General features: G+C 41.3%; 1 protein-coding gene and 1 long non-coding RNA gene across 10 annotated transcripts in view; one reads left to right on the top strand and one right to left on the bottom strand.

The window, feature by feature from the left end:
- LOC110497882 (60 kDa lysophospholipase) overlaps nt 1-26,376 on the top strand; it is a 137,430-nt gene that overhangs the window by 92,362 nt on the left and 18,692 nt on the right. For 7 of the 9 annotated variants that reach the window (XM_090211303.1, XM_090211301.1, XM_090211302.1 and 4 more), the window contains exon 1: nt 22,562-24,983. In XM_090211303.1, the coding sequence (XP_090067429.1) occupies nt 24,707-24,983 (277 nt within the window). In that variant the 5' untranslated portion in view covers nt 22,562-24,706. Of the gene's footprint in view, nt 1-22,561; nt 24,984-26,376 lie in introns of those variants that run through there. The other 2 variants (XM_036954837.2, XM_090211310.1) reach the window with 2 other exon arrangements.
- On the bottom strand, nt 17,793-19,169 carry LOC110497883 (uncharacterized). The gene is made up of 2 exons (XR_005037737.2): nt 19,074-19,169; nt 17,793-18,960 (listed from the first exon to the last, which is right to left on the bottom strand). It is a non-coding gene; the product is annotated as an uncharacterized LOC110497883 (long non-coding RNA).

The following is a 26,376-nucleotide window of genomic DNA, read 5'->3' as shown; positions in this document are numbered from 1 at the left end:
CTGCGAAGGTTATCAAGTTGGATAAGATATTGAGCAGTATTAATGATATGCCAGAGCGATTTCCCTACATGCTCAAGGGCAGCAGATGTAGGGGTAGTAGTCCCATGGGATGTGGTCCTTGGGATTTCATCAGCGGCCCAGGGTGACACTAACCTTCTCCAGTGGGGAACTGGGTGGCGGTCGGACATGGTAAATCATCTTTACTACGGAGAGTAATTATTGGTCTTCTGAAGCTTCAGTGAATCCTTCCAGTTAACATGTCTAGGCTGTGGTTGTGTCTGTGCGTATTAGTGTGTGTTTGGTTGATCGTTTGTTTGTTGTGGGGAAGGGGCATAACTGGTTCACATATAGAGTTTATTATGGGCATCCCCACAACCCTAATAAGCCAACTGCATCATTTAAACCACCTTGATATCCCTCAGGTAAATCTTGCTTCTAAATAGTGTTTTATCTCTTTGAGACAGACCTGATAAAGGTTGAATAATATAGACTACCCAATTCTTATATTTGCAAAAATCCAACCATGAGCACGTATAATTGTGTATCGAATTGTATTATTCTCTGGCATAATTATGATGAAGTACAATCTTAAATCAAACTTGAAAACATTCACACCCAGCAAACTATATATGTGCTTTAAAGAGACATTTTCAACGGACATCGGGTACCAATGAGTTTATTATCAGTGATGACTGGCTGCTTTTTATTTAAACGTGTTAACCCTCGCAAGGCTGCAGGCCCAGACGGCATCCCCAGCTGCGTCCTCAGAGCGCAGACCAGGTGGCTGGTGTGTTTACGGACATATTCAATCAATCCTTATCCCAGTCTGTTGTTCCCACATGCTTCAAGAGGGCCACCATTGTTCCTGTTCCCAAGAAAGCTAAGGTAACTGAGCTAAACGACTACCGCCCTGTAGCACTCACTTCCGTCATCATGAAGTGCTTTGAGAGACAAGTCAAGGACCATATCACCTCCACCCTACCTGACACCCTAGAACCACTCCAATTTGCTTACCGCCCCAATAGGTCCACAGACGACGCAATCGCAACCACACTGCACACTGCCCTAACCCATCTGGACAAGAGGAATACCTATGTGAGAATGCTGTTCATCGACTACATCGACTAATGCTGTTCATCGAACATAGTACCCTCCAAACTCATCATCAAGCTCGAGACCCTGGGTCTCGACCCCGCCCTGTGCAACTGGGTACTGGGCTTCCTGGGCCTGGGCTTCCTGGGCCGCCCCCAGGTGGTGAGGGTAGGTAACAACATCTCCACCCCGCTGATCCTCAACACTGGGGCCCCACAAGGGTGCGTTCTGAGCCCTCTCCTGTACTCCCGGTTCACCCACGACTGCGTGGCCATGCATGCCTCCAACTCAATCATCAAGTTTGCAGATGACACTACAGTGGTAGGCTTGATTACCAACAACGACGAGACGGCCTACAGGGAGGAGGTGAGGGCCCTCTGAGTGTGGTGTCAGGAAAATAACCTCACACTCAATGTCAACAAAACAAAGGAGATGATCGTAGACTTCAGGAAACAGCAGAGGGAGCACCCCCCTATCCACATCGCCGGGACAGTAGTAGAGAGGGTAGTAAGTTTTAAGTTCCTCGGCGTACACATCACGTACAAACTGAATTGGTCCACCCACACAGACAGCGTGGTGAAGAAGGCGCAGCAGCACAATCGAGAGCATCCTGTCGGGCTGTATCACCGCCTGGTACGGCAACTGCTCCTCCCACAACCGTAAGGTTCTCCAGAGGGTAGTGAGGTCTGCACAACGCATCACCGGGGGCAAACTACCTGCCCTCACACCTACATCACCCGATGTCACAGGAAGGCCATAAAGATCATCAAGGACAACAACCACCCGAGCCACTGCCTGTTCACCTCGCTATCATCCAGAAGGCGAGGTCAGTACAGGTGCATCAAAGCAGGGACCGAGAGACTGAAAAACAGCTTCTATCTCAAGGCCATCAGACTGTTAAATAGCCATCACTAGGCAGCTTCCACCCTGTTTACATAACCCTGCACCTTAGAGGCTGCTGCCCTATATACATTAAACAGCCACCACTAACATTGAGTGGCTGATGCCAACATACTGACTCAACTCCAGCCACTTTAATAATGGAAAATGTATGTAAAAAATGTATCACAATGCCACCAAATATAATGTTTACATACCCTACATTACTGATCTCATATGTATATACTGTCCTCTATAACATCTACTGCAACTGCCATCTTTATGTAATACATGTATCACTAGCCACTTTAAACAATGCCACTTTTACATGTTTACATACCCTACGTTACTCATCTCATATGTATATGCTGTACTCTATACCATCTACTGCATCTTACCTGTGCCGTTCTGTACCATCGCTCATTCATATATATTTATGTACATAATCTTCATCCCTTTACACTTGTGTGTATAAGGTAGTTGTTGTGAAATTGTTAGGTTAGATTACTCGTTGGTTATTACTGCATTGTCGGAACTAGAAGCACAAGCATTTCGCTACACTCGCATTAACATCTGCTAACCATGCGTATGTGACAAATAAAATTTGATTTGATTTGATTTGATCTAATACAAGGTCCTCTGTGCACCCCAGATAAGATTTTTTATTAAGAGAATAGCCTAATGTCCTCTGTTCAGCTATCAAAGCACACAAAATATACATGATCTACTTTGAAATTGCCGTTAAAACGGCTCTGTATTTGATAATGCTTTGAAAATAAGACATTATTGTCTTTCAAAGTTTTTTACATATTAACATTTGATCTGGAACTGGAAGTCAGCTAAGCCAACAGCCTACATATATCAGCCTCGTAATGAATAGCCCTTAGTTATGTCACGTTCTGACCTTAGTTCTTTTGTTATGTATTTGTTTTAGTATGGTCAGGGCGTGAGTTTGGCGGGTTATCTATGTTCCTTTTTCTATGATTTGGGATTTCTGTGTTTGGCCTGGTATGGTTCTCAATCAGAGGCAGCTGTCATTCGTGGGTGATTGTTTCCTGTGTCTGTACCATACGGGACTGTTTCGATTTTCTTTTGGTCATTCACGTTGTTATTTTGTATTTTTGTAGTGTTCAGTTTTATATATTAAAATGGACACTTAGCACGCTGCTCCTTGGTCCTCCGATCCTTCCTACTGGACAATCGTTACAAGTTACTCACCTGAACGCAAGTTCTGACTGTGTGCACTGCACTGGTCAATTCAGGGTTTTCCCTACAAAATAGTTTCATAAAAAAAAACGGGAAGATCCAACTAAGATAAAAGGGACAAGTTTTGTTTCACCAAAGATCTCAAACCGGATCATGGTGAAGCTGTTGGATTACGCAGGTCTCTGCGTTGATAAATTAATGTTGGAGCCTCTAGCAAGTCGGTAGTAAACGAAGTAAACCGCTGACTGACAGGGGAATTGCGAATTGCGAGTGAGAGAGGAGGAAAAAGGTAGAGGGGTGTGGGTGTGGGACTGCAAAAGGTGGTCCTCCTTAGGCACATGTGATTTCGTACCGAGACCTACGAGCTGAAAGACCAGGCATGAGTCCAAGGATGGGTAAATAATTTCTATACCTGTGGATATAAAGGTATCGATTACGGATGGATTGTATTGGTTTATTGTCTTGCTGGACTGCCGGCCATGCACGGGAAATATATATTTGCGCTCACGCCGCAATTGTTAGGCATTGAGTGGTGGTCATGGAGAGACAGTGAGCTCTCTCTGAGTCATTGTTGGATGTCCGGAATAGCTTTTGATTTGAAATCATGCTATGTTTTGGGGTCTATGAAAATATCTCCTGAAATGGAAATGAATAGACAAATATAGATGTCAATTCGGTAACCCGAGGTGTGGAATATTACGCACTTTTCCCTCATAGCTTTACCAAACTCCTCGGGCTCCTCTGGAGCTGACAAGCCCAACCCCAGTCTCATAGATCTGGGAACATTCTTCGTGGACTCTGATATCATATTTGGATTTACCAGTCATCTTCTGAGGAGAAAAGCAAAGGTGAGTGCTCTCCAAATAACTGTAACATACACAAACATGAAGTGTGTATTAGGTTACATTATCTTAAATGATAATGCTAATAAATAAGTTGATAGACAAAGTTATCAGTAACGCTACAAACCTGGATTTACAGGTAGCCTAAACTACAAAGTCAATTGTCTCGGACCCTGTACATCTTAACACGACGGGCGCCAGATATTTCAGGACCATGAACAGCTCCTCTGATTGTCAGATCAACCATGCCAACTTCGTAGCGTGATCACTGGTTGGATTTCTCTTCCAATTAATTTAAACAGAGTAGCAGGGTGGATGGTGCTTTGTAGTCCAAAACAATCATTGCTTTAATAAGCAATTTGGCACTGTAAACGAGATTATCATTCACTGTGCGCTCTACCTCCTGTTCAGAAAGCACCGAGCAGTGATAGCCAAAAATTAAGACTCAAAATCCATGACCACAATAACCGACTTGAATGGTTTGTGAGGTTTTATGTGTTGTTGGAGGTGGGTCTTGGTCAGTTAGGCTCAGAAAAGGCAGCCCTCTTCAATCTGCTGCCATAGGCGGCCGCCTAATCCTGCCCAATTAGCGGGCCAGCCTTGCCTGCATTAACAGACCGATGTTTCCCTCTGCAGTGTAGGAAAAAAATATCAACAAAAGAAGTGCACTGGGCATTTACTGCTCCCGTATAAGGGGACCGATACAGCCGTCTGCAGCGCAGGAAGAAATGTAGCATTCGTGCCACACACACATCACAATTTTTGCTACTACCAGACTCTTATTTACAGTATATTGCTTATACTGCACAATTTAAACACTTGCACCCCAATCCCCCCTTTCTCTGATAGATGTCTAAATATTGAACTATAATGTGTGCTTTCCTGTATTATTCTAAAATGTTTATTATATTCTACTGAGCCATTTACTTTATGTTCATATATCTTATATTTTATTATGTATTATTGTTCCATTCTCGAGAAGGAACCTGCAAGTAAGCATTTCGTTAGACGGTGTACTGTATTCCATGTGTATCCTGTACATACGACTAATACAACCTGAAACTACTGCAATACATTGATAAAAGCAGCAATTACAATGGGCAAGTTCAGCTGTATCTAGCCTAATAACCTACAAACCTAATACAACTACTACACATTGAACTACCACGTCTGATCCATGAACCTACGGGTTTTAAGTGATTTACTATTGCAGTGTCAAATCATGCGCCAAAAGGTTTCCAAAAAGTTGTCTTGTGAACCCCACCCATTTAAAAGAGTTGATTCCCGCCCTCCTTGCGCACTCAGGACCAAAACTTAATTTCTCTCGTAATGTACTGTCATGGGACTGATCCAGTGCAGCACACAACCATGGTTATTAGTCTACTATCTACAGAAGTGGTAGCTAGCAGACGGGTTTGCTTTAGTCACAAGTGTGTAGGGACTGACACTTCAATTTACTTCGCAGTTGAGTGTACGGGAGAACTACGTCTAGTAGGTATACCCAGACCAATGAGAATGAACTCATTTCGGGGAAATGCAACTCATGGACGGGACCCTGACAACTGCAGGTTTACTGTAAGTGTTTTAGTCATATAAAGTGTTTTACACATACAGTTAAAGTGTTCGGTTCCGATTTACAATTACACCTGTCGCAGCACACCCTTTTGTTTTGGATCGCATTTAGCCTACCTCTGCAGATTGGTAATGCTCATGTCTACCTATTCATATTGACATTCATGCAGTTTGTCAAGGTATTCAACAAACAACTCCAGACAAGTAACGTTAGGCTTCCACACCTGTGGTTGTGCGTCTACAAGTTTGAATCCATTGTATTTTCCTACATAGAAATCAATGAATCTATTTGAACTGACTTGCGTTTCTCTCCTGACGAAGGTGGAGGGTTGTCCCAGCGGAGAGTCGCCGTTCCCTCTTGATCTGAATACCAGGAAAATACTTCACTCATCCGAGTATGCGCGGTGTAACAGCCGGGCACCACCCGAGGGCGCTGGGTCGGTGACCGTCTCCGAGTCGGAGAGAAGGGACAGAAAAGGAAGCTTTTTCCACCAATGTTAAATGAATGTGACTGAGCTGGAGGCTAGCGCTGGCCTTGTCAGACCCAAGGTTTGTGAATAAACGTTGAACTTTACTTTGACACTCAAGTGCTGGTTGTATTTGACCCGTAATGCTCGGTTTGCATGACAAGGACAGGCTGCCTTGGTTCCAACTTCCACTCATTTATTGCAGGGGATATGGGGGCACAGATGGCATGCTCAGAATAAAGCGTGCTTACACCCTCCTCCCAGTGTAGACAGCTGTAGGCATGCAGTGTGATTCTGCAGGTTTCTGACTATGTCCTGAGTCATGACCCATGCTCCAGCTTTGCCTTGTGGTCCTCATCACTGATGGGCACCTCTCTGATGGTTTTATGTTTGTACTCACTGACAATGTGCCTATGAGAGAGTCCAGTGCAATGGGTACACATGGCTGTAAGACTTGTGAGCTCTGTATTCCCAGCATGTACGAGCTGTTGCTCAGGCTGTGTTGATTGTCAAGCAAATAGCTGTTGGTCTCACGGTAAATGACCGTTAATTAATTTAAACACATCCTGCCTTCCACACATAGCCTACAAGCAATTTAAAAAGTCAAATAAATCCCTGTAATATAACCTACACCAATAAATCCATTATTTATTTTAGACAGTTCTAAAGAAGCATAATATGAAGAAAATGTAGTCTATTTCCCCCCCCCAAAAAATCAAATCAAATCAAATCAAATCAAATTTTATTTGTCACATACACATGGTTAGCAGATGTTAATGCGAGTGTAGCGAAATGCTTGTGCTTCTAGTTCCAACAATGCAGTAATAACAAGTAATCTAACTAACAATTCCAAAACTACTGTCTTGTACACAGTGCAAGGGGATAAAGAATATGTACATAAGGATATATGAATGAGTGATGGTACAGAGCAGCATAGGCAAGATACAGTAGATGGTATCGAGTACAGTATGTACAAATGAGATGAGTATGTAAACAAAGTGGCATAGTTTAAAGTGGCTAGTGATACATGTATTACATAAGGATACAGTCGATGATATAGAGTACAGTATATACGTATGCATATGAGATGAATAATGTAGGGTAAGTAACATTATATAAGGTAGCATTGTTTAAAGTGGCTAGTGATATATTTACATCATTTCCCATCAATTCCCATTATTAAAGTGGCTGGAGTTGAGTCAGTGTCAGTGTGTTGGCAGCAGCCACTCAGTGTTAGTGGTGGCTGTTTAACAGTCTGATGGCCTTGAGATAGAAGCTGTTTTTCAGTCTCTCGGTCCCAGCTTTGATGCACCTGTACTGACCTCGCCTTCTGGATGATAGCGGGGTGAACAGGCAGTGGCTCGGGTGGTTGATGTCCTTGATGATCTTTATGGCCTTCCTGTGACATCGGGTGGTGTAGGTGTCCTGGAGGGCAGGTAGTTTGCCCCCGGTGATGCGTTGTGCGCCCCCGGTGATGCGTTAATAGCTATCCTTATGTTAGGTCCTGATGTGGCTATGCCAAATGGCTGTGGGCTACACTAGTTCATTTAGCAGACAATATTTGCTTATAATTCCGTGGCATTATCTTTTATTATGTTATAGTATGAAGAATACAATTGCACAAAGCTGAAAAAAATGTAGATATTTTCTCAATTATGTGAGGGAGTGCGCACATCTGTAGCCCTATATGCTTATTTTAGAGTTATTCATGTATCTTTAGTTGTTCTACAAAGAATGTTATATGTATATGTAGCTATATGTTTCGATTTTTAATACATCGTAAGGTTGCATGATGAGACTAATGATGATTTTGAAAAGTTGCTTGAAAGGCACGAGCTCTGCTTTTTTTTTGTGCAGGCTGTACACACTCCAATAGTCACTCATCCACAATTTGACAAGCATGCCTTGATAATGCCTCAAAATTTATAGCGGTATCCCCTTCGTGGCAGTAATGCACCCTAAAACAATCCATTCATTTTGTGGCCAGAGTGCTGTGTTGTGCCCTTCTCGCTGAGAGTGCTGCGCAATCAGGAGCTCTGCTTTGGCAGTCATCTTATATAAGGCTATACACAGACAAGTTATATATTTGCATGATTTAGCATAATAAATTAATCATTACTGTTTTGTTTCATTCATGTGACTGACCAATACTGGTTCATAACATGTGACAGACCAATAACTAACGAGGCCAGCATCAGAGCTTGGAGAAACCTAATTACGGTGACTCAACGGTCATGTTGAATTTGACTGCCTTCATGATTCGTGACCGCTGGTGTGTCGGTAATACGGTGGTTCGTGTGCGAAGTATATGATTACTGTGAGAATAGTTTAAAGAATGTATCAATGATAAGTATCCCTTTTTCTCTCCAACTCTTCATTTTCTGTGTAGCAAGCCGCCATATGTTGTCAGTCCGCTAGGGACCTTTTTCTCATGTATTAAGTGTGTATGTTATCCTGTTTTATTATTTAGTTAGCTAGTAAATAAATGATTTAACAAATTTGTGTAGTACTGAATCATAAGCAAGGCTGGGGTTTTTGCAGATCCAAGAATGTTATGACTGTTCAGAATGATGATATGATAAGAGGTAATGATGAATACATTGACTGTTTTTTTGATGTGATCGGTAAAGACCTTTTAGAGTTTAATTTGCAAGATGGTAACTCTTTAGACAACCGCTCACGTGGTGCCCCAAATCCTAATGAGTTAATTGTTACATGATTAATTTAAATCGGGTAACAATTAAACAGTTAGTTGATTAAATAAGTCATCAGATTAATGAAAGTAAATTCACGACACCCCCCTAATTGCCCTATACTCCTGCCATCCCGTTTTTGTGATGAGGACGTCAGCCTGCCCCCTAGACAATTCCCCCCCCCCTCTGCTTCCTGTAGATGTCAGAGTCTAGGTGATGTGGGTAAGGCAGAGTCAGGTGCAGGACACAGATGAGTAATAATAGTAACTTTACTCAAAAATATTCTTCCAACAAGGAGAACGAAAATCCAGAATCACATAAACGAGACAACTGACAACAATAAACACGCACAAAACCATGATGGCTCCAGAGGGTTAAATAAGGAAATAATTAAAACGTAATGGGAACCAGGTGTGTACAATACAGACACAACAAATGGGGAAAAAATGTAGATCGGTGGAGGCTAGAAAGCCGGTGACGTTGACCTCCGATCGCCGCCCAAACAAGGAGAGGCACCAACTTCGGCGGAAGTCGTGACAGTAGACTTATTTTTCAAGTACAGTAGCAGTAACAACCAACAGATAAATTCAAGGAAGACAGTTTGGGTTTAATGAGTGTGCTATGCTGAATCCCTAGGCAGGGACTGGCTTGGGAGACTTCACTAGGAAATACAAAGACACAGTGAACTGCTTCAGAGGTGGCTTTTGTGTTATCCTGTTTGTCTTTCAAAGAACCCTAGCAGGTCAGTCTAACGTTGTTATGACTCATTGGGGAACTTGAAGAGCTCCTGTTCTCACTAGTGTCTCTATATTCTGGGCCACTGGCTCAGTGTCAACCTGAAGGAGCTCAGAGTAGCAGCAGCCAGCATACACTACAGCTGGGCTGGGAGGGAGACGGCTGCTGCTGTGCTGTGAGGTGTTGTCGAGGGAAACGCAGGGTCAGCATTAGAACAATGAAGGTGACAGATTATTTTCTTTATGGTCTGCTGCAGCTTGCACAACCAGTGACAGCAATTAGTATTTTTTCACTCTTGCCGACTTTAAGTACCTGTCTCATTTTCAGAGGAGCCGTTCCCGTGTCACCAACATCTTTTGTTTTAATATTTATAGCTGGCATGTGCTTTGTCTGACATCACCCATTCCCCTCCACCTCACTTAATACAGCCAATCACGTAATACCTACTAATCTTAATACAATATGTCAAGTCTCAACTTAGAGTAATACTAAAGCTTAACTCTGTCATGATGGAGTTTTGTCCTTGAGGTAAGACCCTGCTCTAAAGTAAAATACAGTGACTTGGACACATTAACTAGACATTGTTAGACAGAAGAGCATTACAGAAGAATGGGCGTTGCATAAGAGGCAGCTGAAGTGGAGACACTGAGGTTCTGCAGAATTGATTCTCACCCCCAATCATTCAACTGGTTAATGTACAGTATTTGATTCATATCATTAAAAACTAACAAGACTCTTCAAATGTAAATGGCAGAAAGTTTGGATGACTACAGCAGACATTACACTATATTTCATGTGCCTGGACATGAAGGCAAGGTAAGGTATAATCGGGGGAAAGATGGTCACTTAAGGGCTAACTTCAGGTTCAAAGCACTAATTACCCCTCTCCCGTAATCAGAGGATCTGTCAACATTCAACATGCCTATAGAAAGACAATACCTGTACACCTGGCTCAGATCCACCCGCACTTAATGAACAATACCCCCCTCCTACACGCCTTCAGATGGTTTCTGCCCTGAAAGGGTTACTCAATATTTTGACCATGCCATGTGATGGATTGGGAGGAGGAAGGTTTGTTTTGTCTGCACTGTCAGCCATCTCATGAAAAGTTAAGGAGCTGTCAGTGACAACAATGGGCCATTGGGTTTCTAAAGGCCCTAAAGGCCGGCGGTATTGTGACCCACAAGGGCTTTAATTCCTCAGCGATGACCAGGCAACAGCATCTGAAACCCCTGGTCTAGACATGCTGACAGTTACTTGATATGGTGGTTGAAATGAGTATCCTCCCTCCCTACCTCTATCACCCAAACCTTGAAAGAGAAAAAAGGTCTCAGGGAAGGAAAACCATTGCTAGGTATACAAGCTGGTGTATCGATACTCTGCTTCCAAAGCTTGCATCCCTGAAGCTCCTTGTCAAGCAAAGTTTATAGTTGATGAAAGACACTGTACAAACCATGTCCTTTAAAAACGTTCCTTCATGTTTTGCTTCTACTTTGTTTCTATTCTCACTGTGTTCAATGTAAGAGCATTGTAAATTAACCAATATATTTATTGGTTGAAATTGTTTTGATTCCAGTCGCTTCCATTGTGTATGTTTAGAAATGTTTGTGTGTGTGTGTGTGTGTGTGTGTGTACTGTATGTCTTTGTTTTTCGTACAGCCAGTGCCAGGGCCAGTGTGAGTTTATGCAGGATTGTTCTGATGGCTAGAAGAGATAAGTAGGTATTGTGTTATGACTGCAACAAGGGTACAGGTCAGTCAAACAAGCACCATAGCCTACACCCCCACATAGGTACATATAGTATATACTAAAACATAAGAATATGAATACAGAGTGGACTTCACAAACTGCAATGATTACCCAGAATGATTAACAGAGAAAGCCGTGCAGCGGTTTAAGGGTTTGCAGACTTGGATTAATCTGGGCAGTTGGAGGTAGAGGTCATTGGCAGGCAGACCTCACTTCTCTCTTAACCTCTGACCACAGAGAAACCAGGTTTACTGCCCCAGGGCAGTGTTTGTAGCTAGGTGGAGGAATGAAGCATGCATTTTGGAGTGGTGAATGAAGTGTTTAATTGTTGTTTGCAGACAATGACTGAACAGTTTACAAGTCCTAGTCTATCTCTTGGAGCACCAATAGTGGTGGGTAGGTTGTCTATTATCTGTCAGTTTTGTTAAACTGTTTAAATCTCTGTGTGGATGCATGTGACAGGGATACTCTCTGTGTTCTGATGCTGGCTGACCTCATGACCTGTGGGCTGTTTGGATCTTGCTGGTTCCAGCTAGGCTCTTGGTTGGTGTCTGGCTGACCTGTAGATGATAACATCACGTGTTTCCATTTCCTGAAGGGTTCCATCGTTTGGATCATGGCCATGTGTCTGTGTCTTATATCTGCAAACGTCAAGGTTGCCCAAGTAGGCTGTCTGACAACAGCCCTATTCCAAATCATGTTAGTCTCAACACCGGCAGAATGGTCCAAGGACAATCTCGGGTCGGGTTGTGGTTCCTCAGTGTCACTCCTCCCATCCACAGATGTGGCCATCTGGGCCCTGGTAGCCCTCATTCTCCAGCTCCCTGTCTGTGCACTGTGGAGGGCAGGAAGAGTGGAGCTGCCGGGAGTCTTTGCTCTAGACCTCTGGGATGAGGGACAGCAGCCAGGCCCCAGTCTCCCCAGTGCCCTGTAGTACTGTCTCTGCTGCTGCTCGATCCCCCTCATACAGTATCTATGCTCCAAATCCAGGCGAAGGAGCAGGCCCTTATGTTGTTGGACTTGGTACCTGTGTAGTCCATGCTTCGTGGCAGTCAGCGGCTTCTGCATTTAGTTGTCAGTGGCTTCTGTAGTATCACCGTGTGGGGGAACGGATTGCAAAACAATGGTAGTTCAATAATTAGCTGTAACTGTGTATTTCCTGTGGTATCACCATTATATTAACATGTGATAATTGCTTCATAATGGAGTTGAGCATTTCATTATTTATATTATTACAACAATGTAAAAAGGAATGGCCCTTACTCTTGTGTAATAACAAAGGTCTTGATCAATACATCATTCTCATTTTAAAGGAATGTAAAATCATACTATGGATAGATACCTCATACAAATATCCTTGTTCAAACTAACTTATTAATTTTACTCATTCAGAGTAAGTCAAATAAATGGCACTAACCTGAGAATGAAATCAGCACCCCTTTGATGAATTTGATGAGACACATATCTGCTACTGTGTCATTTCCCCAAATCTCACAGGGAACTCAAGCGTAAAGTTGGTTGTGTTTTCTCTACTTAATAGGGAGTCTGTCTCTCTCTCTCTCTCTCTCTCTCTCTCACTCGCCCTCATTATGTAATCTGATCCCCTGGCCCATGTAGATGTTGGTAGTCATGCGATCTCTTGATAAGCTTTATTTACAGCCCTCTGGATTTCATTCACTTCATTAACAAAGTATAACAATTTAATCCCTGCTAATTGACAGGTGACAGGTGAGGCTAAATCCAAACCCAATTTTATTTAAAAGAGCATGTAAACCCCAATATTGAGAGTTGGTATGTCCATTATTTAGCTATAGCTCTCAGGACATTGCATGTGAGTTACATTATTGTTGTGGTGTAAGAAAGAGCCAATGACAGACTTGTTGTCACGCCCTGGTCTAAGTATTTTGTGTTTTTCTTCATGTATTGGGTCAGGCCAGGGTGTGGCATCGGGTTTTTGTATTGTGGTGTGTTTTGTCTTGGGGTTTTGGTGTGTATGTATTGGGATTGTAGCTAGTGGGGTTATCTAGCAAAGTCTATGGCTGTCTGGAGTGGTTCTCAATCAGAGGCAGGTGTTTATCGTTGTCTCTGATTGGGAACCATATTTAGGCAGCCATATTCTTTGAGTTTGTCGTGGGTGATTGTCCTTAGTGTCTTGATGTCCTTATTCTGTGTTAGTTTACACTAGTATAGGCTGTTTTCGTTACGTTTATTGTTTTGTAGTGTTTGTTATTGATTCGTGTTTTTACGTTCGTTCATTAAACATGGATCGCAATCTACACGCTGCATTTTGGTGCGACTCTCCTTCACACCTAGAAAACCGTTACACTTGTGGCTATGAAATATTTACAGCAAACTTTTAATATTACTTCACTACATTCCTAAATTAAATTATGTACTTTTTACTCCACATATTTTCCATGTCCCCCAAAAGTTACATTTCGAATGCTGAGCAGGACAGGAAAATGGTCCAATTCACACACTTATCAAGAGAACATCCCTGGTCATCCATACTGCCTTTGATCTGGAGGACTCACTAAACACTCATGCTTCGTTTTGTAAATCATGTCTGAGCATTGGAGTGTTACACTGGCTATCTGCAAATAAATAAAAAAAAAACAGAAAATTGTGACGTCTGGTTTGCGTAATTTAAGGAATTTGTAATTATTTATATTTTATTTTGATACTTGAGTATATTTTAGCAATTACATGTACTTTTGATACTTAAGTATATTTAAAACCAAATACTTTGACTTTTACTGAAGTAGGATTTTACTGTGTGACTTTCTCTTTTACTTGAGTGATTTTCTATTGACATAGCTTTACTTTTACTCAAGTATGACAATTGGGTACTTTTTCCACCACTGCCCATGTTGACTCCAATGTTTACCACAGTTGTGCCAAGTTGGCTGGATGTTGTTTAGGTCGTAGACCATTCTTGATACACATGGGAAACTGTTGAGTGTGAAAACCCAGCAGATGTGCAGTTCTTGACACACTCAAACCGGTGTGCCTGGCAACTACTACTATACCCCGTTCAAAAGCACTTCAATCTTTTGTCTTGCAGTGGGCAAGACACCGTCTTAATGGCACACATACACAATCCATGTCTAAAGGCTTAAAAATCCTTCTTCAACCTGTCTCCTTCCCTTCATCTACACTGATTGAAGTGGATTTAACAAGTGACTTCGATAAGGGATCCTAGCTTTCACCTCAATTCACCTGGCCAGTCTATTTCATGGAAAGAGCCGGTGTTCCTAATGTTTTGTACTCTTCTGTATATCCAGAAGAGTTTATTCCAGAATTCCACATTTCTCCCATTTGTGTTTTTTCATCAGAAATTATTGTTTATGTGTACGTTCATGTGTGTGTAAAATATAGATGTTGACCGATTAATCGGAATGGCCGATTAATTATTTTTGGACACCGATTTGGCCGATTTTTTAAAAAATTTTATTATTTAAAATAAAAATATATTTTTTTACACCTTTATTTAATCTTCATTGAACTAGGCAAGTCAGTTAACAACACATTCTTATTTTCAATGACGGCCTAGGAACGGTGGGTTAACCGCCTGTTCAGGGGCAGAACAACAGATTTTTATCTTGTCAACTAGGGGATTCAATCTTGCAACCTTACAGTTCACTAACCACCTGATTATATTGCACTCCATGAGGAGCCTGGCTGTTAAGCGAATGCAGTAAGCCAAGGTAAGTTGCTAGCTAGCATTAAACTTATCTTATAAAAAACAATTAATCAATCATAATCACTAGTTAACTACACATGATTGATGATATTACTAGTTTATCTAGCGTGTCCTGCGTTGCATATAATCGATGCAGTGCGTATTCGTGAAAAAGGACTGTCGTTGCTCCAATGTGTACCTAACCATAAACATCAATGCTTTTCTTAAAATCAATACACAGAATTATATATTTTTAAACCTGCATATTTAGCTAAAAGAAATCCAGGTTAGCAGGTAATATTAACCAGGTGAAATTGTGTCACTTCTCTTGCGTTCATTGCACGCAGAGTCAGTGTATATGCAACAGTTTAGGCCTCCTAATTTGCCAGAATTTTACGTAATTATGACAACATTGAAGGTTGTGCAATGTAACAGGAATATTTAGAATTATGGATGCCACCCGTTAGATAAAATACGGAACAATTCCGTATTTCACTGAAAGAATAAACGTCTTGTTTTCGAGATGATAGTTTCCGGATTCGACCATATTAATGATCTAAGGCTCGTATTTCTGTGTGTTATTATGTTATAACTAAGTCTATGATTTGAAAGAGCAGTCTGACTGAACGGTGGTAGGCACCAGCAGGCTCATAAGCATTCATTCACACAGAACTTTCGTGTGTTTTGCCAGCAGCTCTTCGTAATGCTTCAAGCATTGCCTTGTTTATGACTTCAAGCCTATCAACTCCCGAGATTAGGCTGGTGTAACCGATGTGAAATGGCTAGCTAGTTAGCGGGGTGCGCGCTAATAGCATTTCAAACGTCACTCGCTCTGAGACTTGGAGTGGTTGTTCCCCTTGCTCTGCATGGGTAACGCTGCTTCGAGGGTGGCTGTTGTCGATGTGTTCCTGGTTCGAGCCCAGGTAGGAGCGAGGAGAGGGACGGAAGCTATACTGTTACACTGGCAATACTAAAGTGCAGATAAGAACATCCAATAGTCAAAGGTTAATGAAATATAAATGGTATAGAGAGAAATAGTCCTATAATTCCTATAATAACTATAACCTAAAACTTCTTACCTGGGAATATTGAAGACTCATGTTAAAAGGAACCACCAGCTTTCATATGTTCTCATGTTCTGAGCAAGGAATTTAAACTTTAGCTTTCTTACATGGCACATATTGTACTTTTACTTTCTTCTCCAACACTTTGTTTTTGCATTATTTAAACCAAATTGAACATGTTTCATGATTTATTTGAGGCTAAATTGATTTTATGGATGTATTATATTAAGTTAAAATAAGTGTTCATTCAGTATTGTTGTAATTGTCATTATTACAAATAAATAAATACAAATCGGTCGATTTTGGTCCTCCAATAATCACAATTGGTCAACCTCTAGTAAAATATGACTGTTCTCACATTTTTTATTCATAGATTTTAGACGTGTATGAAGATGTTTTTTTTTGCTAATTGCTATATATCCATTGTTTAGATGGAATGGAGTGTTCCTATCCTGCATATCCATTGGCAAATGACAGGAGTGGCAATGAGTGGTATTCAATGATAGGAGTGGCAAGGAGTGTAATGTAATAGCTGAACAGAGATGGCAACCAGGCTAACGGCAATCTCACTGAAGATATTCAAGATAGGTCAACAGAGTGAGCTGAGTTTAATGGACGTCTGTTAGTCACTTACTAGACACAACTATGTCGTTGTTATTGTCCTGTGTAATTACATTATGTGTAATTGTGTGCCATCTATTGGCAAATAACGGAACATCCATTCAAGGACGATGACGTTTTAGTGGAGAGAAGAATGAAAGTTTAGAAACGACTGTTGTAAAAACACCAAACATTATGATAGCATTGAAAATATATCAACAGTAATATAATTTCATGCAATGGTAGGAATATTGCAGAAAGATAAATAAGAAGTTAAAAAGAACAGGTTTTGGGCAAGGCAGAATGACACAATTGTGAGGCTGTTCCCCGGGCGACGAATACGTGGATTTAGATTAAGGCATCCCCCCGCACCTCTCTGATTCAGAGGGGTTGGGTTAAATGAGGAAGACACATTTCAGTTGAATGCATTCGGTTTTTACATCTGACTAGGTATTCCCCTTTCCCTTTCTTTGATGGGGGTAGTCTAGGTCTCTAGTAACGCTTTCAAAACAACTCGGAAATCTGACTTCCGAGTAGAGTACGTTCAAGACAACTGGGAACTCTGAAAAAAACTATCTCAGACTGGGATTTTTGTTTTGAACAGTCATCCAACTCGGAATCTCTGGCATCTTTCTCTGACCTGAAAATCCCTGATGTCATGATTTGACCTCGTTTCCCCCCACTTCCCAGTTTACCGGATTAACAGACTGTCACCATGCAATCATAGTCTTTACATTTCTGTGGAGATGTTTTATGCTTAAAAGCAGGGTTCGAATTGAGGGGTTATGTGAGGATATAGACCTTGTTATAGAGACGTGAAAAAAACATATGCTACCACGTGTTTGTTTAGCCATAAGGAAAGCAACTGTCCCGATTTTATAAAGCGGTCTAGGCTATACCAATGATAAACTCCATTATTATGTCCGCAATCCACTAGCCTACCGAAGGTCTTGCGCAGCTAGATTTAACGGAACCGAAAAAAACCCAGCCTGTTTTGATCACGTCATGATGAAGCATGAACATTTAAACTGTTTGTTATTGATTTGGCCCACAATTGCCAACAGATTTGATAGACATGAAGACCTTTTTTAAATCTGGAATTGACAAACAAAATCCTGACTAGGATCCCGATTTCCCCCCACATCATATTACCAATTAGGCTAAATGTATTCCAAATAATTTGCATAAAATAACCATTGCGATTAATATTATTTATCATCTTCTGCTTTTTATGAATAAACAGGCATCAGGATAAACATAATATAATTTCAATGCCCCCCACATACATTAATGTTACTTACCTTACAGATCACAAAGTAAACTAATTTCCACTCCATTCATAAGCAAATACATTTGATTCATACACTGGCTTGTCTGGCTGGCATGTATTCATTTTAAACAGGCATTCCCTTACCTACACTGAAATAACTTTAGTCCTCAATATTGATACAATTATTATTTTTTAAATCATAGCTCATTAGTACACCCTTGTGTTTGAATATATATCTATTGGATGTCTTATGATACAATTAATAATGTTGAACTAACAAATACCATCAAGAGATGTTACAATTTACAATAACAAACACCTTATGAAACAGCTGTGAAAACCAATCTAGCAATATTTTAGATTTAAAAACATAACCATTGATATTTTTTTGGTACATGTGTCAATTTACTTTCAGATTTTTTGTACACTCACATGGCAATCAGACTGAAATACAGAATTATGGTGTGTGGAATAGAGAGGAGGTGGGTCTTGTGTGGATGGGAGGTTCTGCCTGTCACTTGTTTTCAACAGGTAGTGAACTTGAAGAGGCGCTGCTGCTCTCTTTGTTCTGAGTGTTTGCAGTGCTAGTGTTTTTAGATAATCTGTGCACCTCACATTATGTGCCCAGTATGATAGTTGTTTTGCTCTTTCTTAGCAGATAATGACAACTTGACAATAACAGTAGCTGGTGTAATGAAAAGTTGGAGGGTGGTTTGTAATGGAGGACATCATGTCTGGGTGTTAGGCAGAGCTCCTAGGTCCTGGAGAACAGGAGCAGAGTAAAGGGAACAGGGTAGGAGACAAACTTAAACAAGTAAACACACAGGTTAAATTATTATCAGGTATGTAAAAATACAGTTATTTAATTATTTGATTTAAATGCTTGATTAGACATGCAATAATGTTAATCGCAGACAGAAAGGAAAGGATACCTGTCTAATTTTTGATGTCAGTGGGGTTGGTAAGGGATGGTCTTTCCTGGGTCTCGCCTTCCTTTCGTCCTTCTTCCAAGCCAAGTAATTCACCCAGATGTCGAAGCACTTGGTCTCCTTGATTCTTCCCAGGTGGCTCTCCTTTTTCTCATGCGCCCGGTCCATGTTCAGTCTCACCTTGATTGATAAAATAAATAAATGCAATTAAATGTCATATTATTACAAATACATCTCTTCTATATCTCTTAGAAGGCCAGAAAATAAAATTAACAGCGGACAATTATTTTTACCTGGTCAAAAACCTCCACATCCATCCTGAAAGTGGACTTCGAAGGCGTTCTGATCTGGTTTGACAACTTCCACATCAGGTGGAGTATCAGTGACCTCAAAGTACGTTATACAAAAACAGCAAAATAAAAACACTAAGTCAATCAAACATTTTTGATACTACAGTACATGCAATAATGTTATATACAACTGCATTGTTTACATCAGTTAATTAACTGCTGCGGCTCCCCTCCATATAGCAGGCGATTCAGAGTGAATACTCTGGAGGCCTGGACACTGCTGTGTTGTGTGCAAAGATAATTACCTTCAGATTTTCCTCCTTCCACCATTCCTGGTACCTGTCAAGGGACTTGACCATGGCAGTTCCGTTGGTCCGTTCACCCAAACGTGAAGTCACTATACATCTACACATTCAGGTTATATATACAGTTGAAGTCAGAAGTTTACATACACTTAGCTTGGAGTCATTAAAACAATTATTTCAACCACTCCACATATTTCTTGTTAACAAACTATAGTTTTGGCAAGTTGGTTAGGACATCTAATAAAAATTACAAGTAATTTTTCCAACAATTGTTTACAGACAGATTATTTCACTGTATCACAATTCCAGTGGGTCAGAAGTTTACATACACTAAGTTGACTGTGCCTTTAAACAGCTTGGAAAATTCCAGAAATTATGTGGTTTTAGAAGCTTCTGATAGGCTAATTGACATCATTTGAGTCAATTGGAGGTGTACCTGTGGATGTATTTCAAGGCTTACCTTCAAACTCAGTGCCTCTTTGCTTGACATCATGCGGAAATCAAAAGAAATCAGCCAAGACCTCAGAAAATAAATTGTAGACCTCCACAAGTCTGGTTCATCCTTGGGAGCAATTTCCAAATGCCTGAAGGTACCACATTAATGTGTACAAACAATATTACGCAAGTATAAACACCATGGGACCACACAGCCGTCATACCGCTCAGGAAGGAGACGCGTTCTGTCTCGTACTTTGGTGCGAAAAGTAGAAATCAATCCCAGAACAACAGAAAAGGACCTTGTGAAGATGCTGGAGGAAACAGGTACAAAAGTATCTATATCTACAGTAAAACAAGTTCTATATCGACATAACCTGAAAGGCTGCTCAGCAAGGAAGAAGTCACTGCTCCAAAACTACCATAAAAAAAGCCAGACTACGGTTTACTTTTTGGAGAAATGTCCTCTGGTCTGATGAAACAAAAATAGAACTGTTTGGCCATAATGACCATTGTTATTAAAAGGGGGAGGCTTGCAAGCTGAAGAACACCATCCCAACAGTGAAGCACGGGGGTGGCAGCATCATGTTGTAGGTGTGCTTTGCTGCAGGAGGGACTGGTGCACTTCACAAAATAGATGGCATTATGAGGAAGGGAAATGATGTGGATATATTGAAGCAACATCTCAAGACATCAGTCGGGAAGTTAAAGCTTGGTCGAAAATGGGTCTTCCAAATGGACAATGACCCCAAGCATACTTCCAGAATTGCGGCAAAATGGCTTAAGGACAACAAAGTCAAGGTATTGGAGTGGCCATCACAAAGCCCTGACCTCAATCCCACAGAATATTTGTGGACAAGAACTGAAAAAAAACGTGCCCGAGCAAGGAGGCCTACAAACCTGACTCAGTTACACCAGCTCTGTCAGGGGGAATGGGCCAATATTCACCCAACTTATTGTGGGAAGCTTGTGAAAGGCTACCCGAAACGTTTGACCCAAGTCAAACAATTTAAAGGCAGTACCACTGTTATGGGATTTTTATGAATAATGACTAAATTATGTATACATTTAGCTTAGAATTATAAATAAACAGAATACTACTCTGTTACTGTATGAATGTATGAATCTTATTATAATCATAATACTGAATATACGGTGTGTAGTTTTAGTCAAGAATTAGAACAAGGATTTTCTGTTCCTTGTTAGAAACGAATGGAGCTATCGTCAGACCGGCTGGAATACTGTGTTCCTTACAGGAAATTCTGTCCCTCCCTAGGGAGGGGTGAGACCTTGGGCTTGTAGTAGATTGTTTAACAGGTGGTAGAGACAATGTGAGAAGGCTTGTGAACTATATTGCCATTGTTTCTGAGAGGAGGAGGGACATTTATGACGGAATGTGAGGTATATAAACCAATGTACATGGTATTATGACCAGAGCTCTCGGGAATAAACGCTATTGATTAATATTGAGACTGATCTTTGTCTATTTTATGCAAATAAGAACCTTACAAATTCTTAGAAACGGACAAAGTGTTTTGCTTTGTTATAATTGAATTGGTTAATGAACAAATAGGAATTAAATTCCTCTAACAACTACCAAATACTAATTGAGTGTGTGTAAACTACTGACCCACAGAGAATGTGATGAAATAAATAAAATCTGTAATAAATCATTCTCTCTACTATTATTCTGTCATTTCACATTCTTAAAATAAAGTGGTGATCCTAACTGACCTAAGACAGGGAATTTGTACTAGGATTAAATGTCAGGAATTGTGAAAAACTTAGTTTAAATGTATTTGGCAAAGGTGTATGTAAACTTCCAACTTCAACTGTATATGTATACTGTATGTGAATGTATATACACTGCTCAAAAAAAGAAAGGGACTGCTAAAACAACACATCCTAGATCTGAATGAATGAAATATTCTTATTAACTACTTTTTTCTTTACATAGTTGAATGTGCTGACAACAAAATCACACAAAAATTATCAATGGAAATCAAATTTATCAACCCATGGAGGTCTGGATTTGGAGTCACACTCAAAATTAAAGTGGAAAACCACACTACAGGCTGATCCAACTTTGATGTAATGTCCTTAAAACAAGTCAAAATGAGGCTCAGTAGTGTGTGTGGCCTCCACGTGCCTGTATGACCTCCCTACAACGCCTAGGCATGCTCCTGATGAGGTGGCTGATGGTCTCCTGAGGGATCTCCTCCCAGACCTGGACTAAAGCATCCGCCAACACCTGGACAGTCTGTGGTGCAACGTAGCGTTGGTGGATGGAACGAGACATGATGGCCCAGATGTGCTCAATTGGATTCAGGTCTGGGGAACGGGCGGGCCAGTCCATAGCATCAATGCCTTCCTCTTGCAGGAACTGCTGACACACTCCAGCCACATGAGGTCTAGAATTGTCTTGCATTAGGATGAACCCAGGGCCAACCGCACCAGCATATGGTCTCACAAGGGGTCTGAGGATCTCATCTCGGTACCTAATGGCAGTCAGGCTACCTCTGGCGAGCACATGGAGGGCTGTGCGGCTCCCCAAAGAAATGCCACCCCACACCATGACTGACCCACTGCCAAACCGGTCATGCTGGAGGATGTTGCAGGCAGCAAAACGTTCTCCATGGCGTCTCCAGACTGTCACGTCTGTCACATGTGCTCAGTGTGAACCTGCTTTCATCTGTGAAGAGCACAGGGCGCCAGTGGCGAATTTGCCAATCTTGGTGTTCTCTGGCAAATGCCAAACGTCCTGCACGGTGTTGGGCTGTAAGCACAACCCCCACCTGTGGACGTCGGGCCCTCATACCACCCTCATGGAGTCTGTTTCTGACCGTTTGAGCAGACACAATCACATTTGTGGCCTGCTGGAGGTCATTTTGCAGGGCTCTGGCAGTGATCCTCCTGCTCCTCCTTGCACAAAGGCGGAGGTAGAGGTCCTGCTGCTGGGTTGTTGCCCTCCTACGGCCTCCTCCACGTCTCCTGATGTACTGGCCTGTCTCCTGGTAGCGCCTACATGCTCTGGACACTACGCTGACAGACACAGCAAACCTTCTTGCCACAGCTCGCATTGATGTGCCATCCTGGATGAGCTGCACTACCTGAGCCACTTGTGTGGGTTGTAGACTCTGTCTCATGCTATCACTAGAGTGAAAGCACCGCCAGCATTCAAAAGTGACCAAAACATCAGCCAGGAAGCATAAGAACTGAGAAGTGGTCTGTGGTTATCACCTGCAGAACCACTCCTTTATTGGGGGTGTCTTGCTAATTGCCTATAATTTCCACCTGTTGTCTATTCCATTTGCACAACAGCATGTGAAATTTATTGTCAATCAGTGTTGCTTCCTAAGTGGACAGTTTGATTTCACAGAAGTGTGATTGACTTGGAGTTACATTGTGTTGTTTAAGTGTTCCCCTTATTTTTTTTAGCAGTGTATATAAACTCACTGTACTATCAGTGTCAATTAAAAAAAAAACTCTAAGCTAAATTTGGTTAGCATCAAGCTAGCGAACTGTTACACGCTATTTTCGTATAAATATCAACACTGACACATTTGATCGTGACATCACATATATTACCTAAAGTAAACTGAGCCTTTGTTCATAGAAAATAAAACAAATTGGATCTATAAGGTTGAAAAAATAGTACAGAAAGTTTGGACACCATGTTAATCCCTTCTCGTTCATGTAAACCATTAGCAACCTAGCCTAACTCCATCAACTTACTTACAATGGGGAAAATACCAACCAGTTTTTCACTCAGTTAAAACTGCCTTCAAACATCACCAAACCCATGGACTATGTAATTAACCATGTTACCTCAATATTTTGAGTCATATAGCATTTTCACACATTACATGCCTGAATTAATAGGGTAACAGTATGAGACAGAGAAACGTTCGTTTTCAGAACTAGTCATTCTCCATAATGAAGAAGAAATGTTAAATATCTCACTAATCATGTAAGTTAGACACGTAACGCAGGAGTCACGCAGACGTTAGTAACGCGTTGGCGTCATGTCAGGTGGTATAGTTGCCTAGGCTTATATATGTCCCTTATCATACCCCATAGACTTCTTCTGGTGAGTCTCACATGCTGACCACAGAGCTTTGCAAAATATATTTACACATACATGTTATTCAATCACTGCATCCACACTGATCACGCGTGCCAATGAGCGTCTGTGTTGCTAAGCGCTAAAATAGAAGATGTTGAACACAGTGCAAGTCCTGCCTCTCCCATCTCTTCATTGGTTTATAGAAGCAGATACCCACATGCCATCTCCACATTGGTTATACTCACGTGGGTGATTATAAGATGAACTGAGGTCGGTCGGTAGTGGTAATACAACTTATTATGAAAGTTAGATGCCAATTGCCATATAAAGTCCAAAGAAGAAAAAGGAGAGATGACAAGAAACGATTCCGTTGACCGTTTTATGTGTGGATCAATGGTCTGCGTAGAGGACCTTGTGCATTTCAGGTAAAATAACAGCAACTTTGATGCTTTTTCCATTTCCCAAAATTAATATAATTGGTACAGAGTTTGTTTTGATATTTCAGTGTCGTGATCGCGTTTGGTCTGATTGGACAAAATCAATTTGCGCAGGATGGCCCGGGTCTGGGCATGGTGTTAGTCTCATTGTTATCATTGCATGTGCATTGTTTTACTTGGAAAAACATTTTGTGCAATATTATCATTGTGAATCATTATATTTGCTTAGGTTTATAATACAATCAAGCAGATTAGTAACATTACAGTTCTGATATAGCTATATATAGCGTTTTGGCACTTCACAACAACCTGTCATTCGTAGTGGTCTGTCACTTTAAGAACATCCCTTGGTTTGACTTGCACTCTTCCCCCAACACCAGCTGTCTAGGAATCATGGCGGAATGTAAAAAGTCTACCTCATGTCCGTCTCCAGCTTCAGAAATGACCTCTCTCGCTAGAGCTTTGTCCCATTCAAGGTTGAGTCAACCTGATCAGTCTGTGTTCAAGTCGCATACTTCTGTTTACCGGAGCAATGTGGTACAGCCAGGCCGACGGAGGAGGTTGTCGAGCAGCAACAGTGTTGAGTCTCTGGATGTGAGCCCCTGTGCTGAAGCGCGAGTCTTGGTCATCAACACCGGAGGAACTATCGGGATGATGTACCATAATAACGGTAAATAGGTTTTGACCGGGACTTTTAAAAATGTTGTTGCCCAAACAAAGTGCATTTATTTGATTTGAATGATGCTGTGTTGATGGAACACATTGATGGAGGAAACTTGCTAGCTACAGTCGCAGTGTATTCATTACACAGACGAAAGGTTTTGAAACAGAAACCATTTACTCCAAACAAAAAACTATTCCAACGGAAACGAGTTTATATTGGTCAAATTCTGGTAGATCCCTCTCCGTTTCCTTCCGTTTGGTTCTTAAACGGTAAACTGTTTCCGTTGCGAAACGTTATGAATACACCCCCGGCACTCAGGGGTCGAGTCTCGTGAGTTGTCAAATGAAACTGCTGCTACACTTGTTTTGTAAATTATAACAATAGACGTAATTAGACGTAATTATCTACCTGTAGAACAGGGATCATCAACTAGATTCAGCCGCGGATGGTCGTATGGTGGAACATATTTACAAATAACTGCAAATTGATAACAAGAAGCCCAAACAGAGATAATGTGACAGTCATTTCTAACATGTTGTAACTGTTGTATATGATCACTTCTTTCTTTTATTTAAGTCCGTTAAGAACAGATTCTTATTTACAATGACGGCCTACCCTGGCCAAAGCCTAACCTGGACGACGCTGTGCGCTGCCCTATGGGACTCCCAATCACGGCCGGTTGCGATACAGCCTGGAATCGAACCAGGGTCTGTAGTGACGGGTCTATCACTGAGATGCAGTGCCTTAGACAGCTGCGCCACTCGGGAGCCCAACAATAAAAAATATAACATAAAAAATATTATTTTTGTTCAAGAAACGTTGGGGGGGGGGGGGATAAAACCGGCCACATTTGGGCTGCCAGTAGGGGAACCCTGCTGTAGAAGGTCATGTGAACTTCTTGCAACAAATATTGGTTGCCCCTTGAAGATCATGATCATGTTTGTCCGTGCATGGTTAGTGAAGATTACATTTTCAACTCACTTCCTTCCTCCCATTGTAAGATGGATTTGAGAACACACACACACACTGTGGATGGATGTGTACTGCCCTAACGGTCAACTAATGATTAACTACCCATGACGTACAAAATTGGGCAACAGCAGGACTCAACTTCATAATATTATGTTAAGGGTACAAGACAACCAAAGGTATTGTTTGTTTCAGTACTGGTTAACTGTCCAATCAGTCACATTTGACCTAAATGATAGTTTTCTCCACAAACCTTTGCCAGTCTAGAATGAGTTTGAGGAAAATATCAGCTGAATCAGGAGCTTTCATCCACACACCCTTACAAAGATAATTACATTTGCGATACAACACTGGAACTTTTAACTGCCCATCTTTTCAACTCCAGTCTTTGGAGAGAGAAACTCTCAGCCCCCGTAATAGTGGCAGAGAG

Source organism: Oncorhynchus mykiss, chromosome 19 (genome assembly GCF_057628025.1).
Source record: "Oncorhynchus mykiss isolate SJ-2025 chromosome 19, ASM5762802v1, whole genome shotgun sequence".
In the NCBI taxonomy this organism is placed as follows: Eukaryota; Metazoa; Chordata; class Actinopteri; order Salmoniformes; family Salmonidae; genus Oncorhynchus; species Oncorhynchus mykiss.
The sequence above is the reverse complement of the archived record's forward strand: the minus strand, read 5'-3'. Positions and strand labels throughout refer to the sequence as shown.